This window comes from Trichechus manatus, unplaced genomic scaffold (genome assembly GCF_000243295.1).
Source record: "Trichechus manatus latirostris isolate Lorelei unplaced genomic scaffold, TriManLat1.0 scaffold00080, whole genome shotgun sequence".
Lineage (NCBI taxonomy): Eukaryota > Metazoa > Chordata > Mammalia > Sirenia > Trichechidae > Trichechus > Trichechus manatus.
This window is the reverse complement of record NW_004444016.1, coordinates 3,221,090-3,229,057: the sequence shown is the minus strand read 5'-3', so window position 1 is coordinate 3,229,057 and position 7,968 is coordinate 3,221,090. Positions and strand designations below refer to the sequence as shown.

General features: G+C 43.9%; 1 protein-coding gene across 1 annotated transcript in view; it reads right to left on the bottom strand.

The window, feature by feature from the left end:
* Positions 1 to 4,425: 4,425 nt before the first annotated feature.
* The window catches only part of PLD6 (phospholipase D family member 6), a 6,368-nt gene continuing 2,825 nt past the window's right edge, over positions 4,426 to 7,968 (bottom strand). Inside the window, exon 3 of the mRNA XM_004381145.2 lies at positions 4,426 to 6,673. Coding sequence (XP_004381202.1) covers positions 6,426 to 6,673 — 248 coding nt within the window. The 3' untranslated portion in view covers positions 4,426 to 6,425. The remainder of the gene's footprint in view (positions 6,674 to 7,968) is intronic.

The following is a 7,968-nucleotide window of genomic DNA, read 5'->3' as shown; positions in this document are numbered from 1 at the left end:
GTGATCTCTGGCATCTTTTCTATCACCAAGGCCATATTTTCCAACTACTGATCCTTCTTTGTTTCCAACTTTCCCATTTCAATCACCAGTAATTATCAATGCATCTTGATTGCATGTTTGATCAATTTCAGACTGCAGAAGTTGCTGAAAATCTTCTTCATCTTTGGCCTTAGTGGTTGGTGCGTAAAGTTGAATAATAGTTGTATTAACTGGTCTTCCTTGTAGGCGCATGTATGTTATCACTGACAGCACTGGTTGGACTTCAGGACAGATCGTGAAATATTCTTTTTCACGATGAACATGATGCCATTCCTCTTCAATTTGTCATTCCCGGAATAGCAGACCAAATGAATGATTCAAAATGGCCAATACTAGTCCATTTTAGCTCACTAATGCCTAGGAGGATGTTTATGTGTTCCCTCTCATTTTTGATGACCTCCTATTTTCCTAGATTCATACTTTGTACATTCCACGTTCCAATTATTAATGGATGTTTGCAGCTATTTCTTCTCATTTTGAACGAAGGTCTCGAAAGCTTGAGTCCATCCACATCATTAAGGTCAACTCTAGTTTGAGGAGGCAGCTCTTCCCCAGTCGTACTTTGAATGTCTTCCAACCTATATCCGACAATGTTCCACTGCTATTCAAAACATTCTCACTGGCCAATTTTTTCAGAAGTAGTCTGCCATGTCCTTCCTCCTAGTCTGGCTTAGCCTGGAAGCTCCTCTGAAACGTGTCCACTGAGGATGACCCTACTGGTATTTGACATACCAGTGGTAAAGCTTCCAGTATCACAGCAACACGCAAGCCACCAGAGTAAGACAAACTGACAAACACATGGTAGTGGAATTACCATATGACCCAACAATTACACTCCTAGGTATTTACACTCCAAAATATTGAAAGTAGGAACTCAAATAGATGCTTGTACACCAAGGTTTATTGCAGCATTAATCACAGTAGTCAACAAGTGGGAACAAACCAAGTGTCCATTAACAGATGAACGAATAAACAAAATGCAGTACATACATACAGTGGGACATTGCTCAGCCATAAAGAGAAATGAAGCTCTGATACACACAACAACATGAATAAACCTTGAAAACATTAAGTGAAATACATCAGACACAAAAGGACAAATATCTTATGATTCCATTTCTATGAAATAGACAAATGCATAGAGACCAAAGTATATTAGTGGTTATCAGGGGCTGAGGAGAGGGGGTAATAGAGAGTTATTAAGGGGTATTGAGGATCTGTTTTGAGGAGCCCTGGTGGCACAGTGGTTAAAATGCTCGGCTGCTCACCAAAAGGTCAGCGATTCAAACCCACCAGACGCTCCGAGGGAGAAAAATGTGGCAGTCTGCTTCTGTAAAGATTTACAGCCTTGGACACACTATGGGGCAGTTCTACCCTGTCCTATAGGGTGACTATGAGTCAGAACCAACTCAACAGCAGTGGGCTTTTCTGGAGGTTCTGTTTGGGATAATGAGAAACTTTTGGAAATAGTGGTGAATGTTGCACATTGTGAATGTAATTAGTCACTGAATTGTACACTTAAAATAGTTAAAATGGCAAATTTTATATTGTTATGTGATGCAATAAATATATACGTATACATACATCCACAATAAAGTTTTAAAAAGAATCAACTCAATAGAACCAATGTGGTACTCTAAAATACAATGTAGTTGCATCGGTTCATTCAAACATTCTTGGTACATTCAGTAGTTGTGGGCAGACAGTAAGGCCATGCAGGCAAAGTGGCTGCTTTCCCATCATGAGTCTCACTTCCCACCATCTTCGTTGTACTAACTGCACACCCTAGGGAGGCAGTTCCCTTGGTGACTTTCATCCTGCTCTATCATTAATCAGAAGATGCAGGTCTGTAGAATTAATCTTATAGCTAGAGGGAAAGGAATGTTCTGACACTACCCAACTGAGAGCAGGGAACCACAAGATGGTTATGCACTCTGATCACAGGACGGCCATGCCGTGCGCACCTCACCCCAGTCACAGGATGGCTGTGTCGTGTGTGCCTGAACAAAATCGCCTTCCCAGTCACGGGACGGCCGTGCCATGTGCGCCTCAACAAAGGTGCCTTCTCCTTCCCCTCTTCTGCCTTTTGCCATGCACTCCAGCACATATACCTCTTCAGTCTAGGGTCTATAAGCCCAAGGCCACTGGCCCCCTTGTCCTTCACCTATAACACAATGAGGGGCATGCACAGAAGAGGCCTCTTTGTCATCTCACCCAGGGACAAGGACCTAACAGGAGACTGGTCTGAGAAGACTCTTGCCCTGTCCTCTTTGTCCTGATTGCTGTGTAAGTACTAAAGCTCGTGCTCACACCACTGGGTAATGTCATTACTTCACTAGATTTCACAGCCCCTCATGAGCTTGCTTTCATTTTTCATCCTCAGCGAATTGCAGGCCATATGCTGCTACCATGATAACTTTTTAATTACCAAGTCTTCCAAAGTTTAATATATTTTAAATGATAGTACAATTAATCATGCCAATGTTTAATTAATTATGCATGATACCAGGTTTGTTTTTAAGTTGTATTACTGCCCCATAGTTAAAATGACAAACTGAACGAAAACCACAAAGCTGCCAATAAGAGTATCTGTGGGTAGCGGAAAAAGCGGGGGAGGGGGGTAAGTTGGGAGATATCCTTTCTTCCCATGAAGTAACAGTAAGCCTACTTGGGGAATTTATTATATTTAAGTTTCTTAAGAAGGAGACACGAGACAATCTTGCTGACAAAGAGGGAAGTTTCAAATCTCACACACACACACACACACACACACACACACACACACACACACACACGACAACCAAGTCCCCAGGCTTCTTCCATTCCATGCCAAAAGACACTGCCCCAGGGAGCCACTGCTCCTACCTAGCATCACTTGCCTCAGACATGTTAGGACCGAAGAGACCCAGCATCCTGGGGTGTCTACAAGTTACCACTGCTCCTGACAGAGCTGGTTATGTGGGCTCAAGCGTCTTCTCAACCAACCAAAGATGAACTGCCTGCTTCATTTTCTCTTCTAGACTTTGATGCCTGGCTCTTTGCAGACACTTATACTTCAGCCCCTTGGCTCCATTTCTTTACGCCACTCCCGCCGCTGAGTTAAGCATAGCTTAAGCATCATTTTAAGACTGATCATCAAACAATTTGTGAACACCTAGTCTAACGGAGAAAAAATAGCGACTACTTTTGAGATAGATGTTAGTACTGTATTTATTCAGCCCCATGTAAGTTTCATTTATTTTCAGAAGGTTAACTGTTATCTGAAACTTTTTTGCTAGATTCAATTTCCCACTGATTCTAAGTTTTTTAATTTAATTAATTTACCGACAAAGTAAGTTCTGTAATTCATGAAATATATTGTTAGACAGCTTGGCTACAAAATTACTGTATATGCGTACAATTACTAACAACTATGTTCTACCATGTAAATGTATGTTATGAACTTTAACAAGATTTGTACCTGAGGACTACACCTCTGTGCAGGGTGTGCTACTTCACATGGATGCTGATGGAAAATGTGACCACAGTGAGGTAGACACCCTCCTGATGAGTGTATGCTCTCACAGACTACAATGGTCCGTGCTCACAGACACACAGGTATAGGGCAGAAACTGCCTGCCATCAGGGTTCTGAAATGAGAAGCTATACTTCAACAACAAATCACTGACAAAGACATTTTATTACTTACAGGTCCTGGGGGGAACACAGCACACCTGAAGGCCACACGTGAAGGTTCGTGGGCAGATTGGGAGCGAGAAATGGTAGATCTGGGACACAGCCTTGACTAGGGCCTGAGGGTAGGGTACACAGAGTTTCGTGGGCTAAGCTTTCACTGGGTCACTTGAAGGTGGCTGGCAGGCACAGGGGTTGGCTGAGCATGGGTCACGGTCTCGGTGGGGGTAAAAAAAAGAAACCAGCAAGGGCTTGAGGGTCTACTGTTTGTTGTCTAGGCCAACAAGAGGGCAGATCAGCTCGTGTCAGGGTGACTTGTAAACATCCAGACATTGTTTGTGCAGGCCTCTAAGTTGACCAAACTTAGGCCATCAACAAAATAGAGTCGAACAAACTTATGACAAAGCCAACCTGCTTTCTGAAAGAGAAAGGGGTGCACTTATAACTGAGAACCAGGAACCGCAAGTAACACTGGGTCCCACTGGGGGAGTGAGTTGCACTCGATCACAGATTGTGATCAGATATAAGGAAAAGTGGCTGGAAAACACAGCTCTATTTTGTAGGTGTAGAAATAGCACCAAAGGACACTTGGACATTTTAAAAATCTTTTATTCTAGGAGGTACTCAAATAACACCTTAAAAAAAGTCTGAGTCCTCTTTGCAAGGTTTTTAACTTAGCCAACAGTTTCTAAATAGCTATATATTTCCTCCCCTCCAAAAAAAAGTTTTATTTATTTAATAAAGGGTAGCCACTATTTGAATGGCTCACCAATGGGCTAAGGTAAAGGTACATAGCATAAACATTACAGAACAAGAACACATCTTTTCAAATAAGTCAGAAGTTCAAGATAACATTGTTTCATTACTCAGGACACAGTCTATAACTTCTCCCATTTTCTTCTCAGTACATAAACTGTTGGAGTACACAGACTCAGATGAAAGAACACATTTAGTATAAAACCTTTTTTTTTTTTGTGATTTCCAATCCATGTAGGATACTTTACAGCTCCAATTAAATAAGAAAAATTAACTTCAAGTTTACTTGCCTAAAACTGTAACTTAAAAGGGGGAAAACACATCACATAGGTGCTAATGTTGGTGTGAGGTGGGGGAAGGCAGAGCCCACAGACGTGTCAAACAGACTTCAGGATAGTTCACATGGACTACACAGAGACAAATACAACAAGATGTTAAAATAATTCAACCAGATGCTATTCAAGCTATCTATGTGTCAGATACACATAGTGAAAAAGTAACCTGGGACATTTCTACAAATGGATTTAAGATTCATGTTCTTCAAAATACCTGTAATGCAAAAACCGTCAAGAACCTTTGTGAAAACTGCTGGTGGGCCATGCCAGGCACCTAATAGCACACCACTCCGTTAACTGAGCTCCACCGCACCCAAGAGGTGCATAGCCCCAAGCTGGGAATAGAAACAGACAGACATATAAGGCACCAGCAGCCTCAAACTGTTTTCCTGCTCCTCAGATTTATTCCTCCAAAACAGTCCATAATGCATGATTACTCACACTGAGCCAAAATAGTGAATTAGCTAGTCTGCAGGTGTCCAAGTTAGGTCACTTCCAAACACACAACAAAATTACTCTGGATGTGAGAATGATAAAAAAAAAAAATTAAGAGCATAACATGTGGAAACAGAAAGCAGCTTCAGGCTGCCTGCATTTCTTACTGACAGACCACAATAATTTACCGAGTGACAACAGAAGGTGCACTTCCGAGGATGAACATTTTCATGTATGTTTGCTTTAAAGAGTAATTAGGCAAGGAAACCCTCCTAAGAGTGTGACCTTCTGTTGTAGTTGCAACCGATGCTAAGACAGATGAGTGTGCCGTGGTCTGGAGGGACTAACACACCCACCATGTGAGTACACACCCACGTGTCACACTCCCTTGCACTGGCTCTTCCTCCCCTTTCTTCCTCCTGGCCTCCTCTTCCTTCTTCCCTCTTGTAACTCAGACTTACCAATAAGCAACCAAGGATCTGGTGACACCAGGGATGAAGAGACTGTCAGCCTCTAACCAGTCCCAGGAACATTCTTGTTTTTAAAGGGTTTGGCTCCACAAGAAGACGAAAATGCTGGTCCAAAGGGTGAAGAAGGAAACACTTTCAGGGAAATAACAAAAGGGCCGAACTGGATGAAAATCAGCAGCAGATGTTCTACAATCAGAAAAAAGAATCCTACATTTTCAACCCTACCGTGTCCATTAAAGCAGCAGCAGAAACAGAAACCCTCCATTCCTAAACCAAGACACCAGGCAAGATTCTTGACAGCACACTTGATAAAAAGTTGTCGCTCTGTTTATTCTGGGTGGAGAAAAACAAAGAACAAAGCAAAAAGGCTCCGTCCAAATGGCTCAGCAGGCTAGCACAATGACCTTTTTCTCTTGTTTCACTCATAAGCCACTACAACAACTGACTCGATGTAACAGCAGTCTCCCTTTCCTTTTAAACCTCAAACATTCTGTAATTCAGTTTAAGACTTTAATGAACAAGGATCTAGTATAAATGATTTTTTTCTGATGGGCTCCTTCTCCCATTCCAAGGGGCAGAGCCCATGCTGGAGCTGTCCCCACACTTGGGTGGCTCTACAGGGGATGCTGGCTCAGACCCTTCTCTGCAGGTACCAGAAGCACCCAGCATTGAAACAACTTGCCCTGCTTACTCTGAAGGCAGAGTTTAGAGCACGGCTTCATTGAGTTTTCTTTTCTTGTGGGAAAAAGGTATACTTTGCAGGGTTAAACTCTTCCCAAATACGCTCAAATTCTTCCAGAAAAAGCTTCACATACTCCTCATCCTCCATAATCAGAACGTTCTCTCTGTTGTTCTGGATGGCTTGGGTGGTCCAGTTGAGTGAGCCAGTGATCAGCACCTTCTTGTCCACGATTGCAAACTTGTGGTGCATGTAGCCCAAGTCTTGATCGTGCCGAACCTGAATACCTGCAAAAATGGCAAATGGACCTGTCACTGCTGCCTGGGACAGAGATGATCTCAGTCAAATACCCGTGCTCCTCCTCACCTGCTGACCAGTTTCTAGCAGCTATGAATTGTGCCATCTGTTTCCAATTTGGCAGGCAAAGGAAGAAAGCCACGCTTGACAGGGAAGCAGTGGTTGAGTTGCAGGGCTCAGATGGTGACCAGTCCTGCAGGCCAGGTCACAGGCGGGACTGCCAGGAGCGGGGGAAGATCGAAGAGGGCTTCAGCCTGGGCACGGGCACAGACAATGGCCTGTGCAACGTGAAAGGCAAGCACACCCAGGAGAAGTCGTCTTCTTGTAGGAGCAGCCCTGAGGGGGATGACAGACGGGAGACCCCAGCAGACATCTGTTCCTCAGCCTCACAGATTTTCCCCTTCTTAACATCACCCAATTTCCTTTGAGATACAGCCCACCCACACCTCTGAAGTCCATACCAGTCAGCCCCTTCCATCCAGAGGTCCTGGGTCCCAGCTGTATATTTCATCTTGTCCCAGCAAAAAAAAAGTGCAGGGCTTCCGTGCTATGACACTCTCCCTTTTCCAGGGGACCAAAGGGGCCCCCTCGTAAGCCTCATGTCCTCATACTACTAAGGCTGCAGCTGCTGCCCCCTGTTGTTACCCCAAGCCACGCCTACGCAGGGGGGCAGGCAGGGCGAGCCAGTCCGGTGAAGCCCAAGCGAGGCAGTAAAACAAGCCTCACCTGAGCTTGACAGATGAGTTAAGATGATAGTTTACTGCACGTTTTATCTGTAATCATCTGCTGTGTGATGGCTTGTCTCTCTCCCACTGTTTAAAAGCTCCTCTAGGCAGGGACCTAGGCTATGTTGCTCACTACGCTTTCAGCACCTAGAATAATTCCCAGCTCAGAAGTGTGATTTAAAAGGACAGTTTCAAGCAGGCTTCATTGGAACAGGGTTGTCAGATTTTGCAAATAAAAGTACAGGATGCCAGTGGTGAAGTCACTTCTGAGGTTCACCATTCAGCCAGGGACTGGAGAGCCCCATAAAACAAAACGGGACTAGTGAGGCATAGCAGTCCAGGGACAAGGACTAGAAGGCAGAAGAGGATAGGAAAGCTGGTGATAGGGAACCCAAGGTTGAGTAAGGACAGTGTTGACACGTAGTGGGGTTGTTAACCACTGTCATAGGGCAACATGTGTACTGTTTAATGAGAAACTATTTTGTTCTGTAAACCTTCATCTAAAGTGAGAATAGCAGCACAACTGGAAGAACATAATCGATGTCACTGAATTGTGCGTG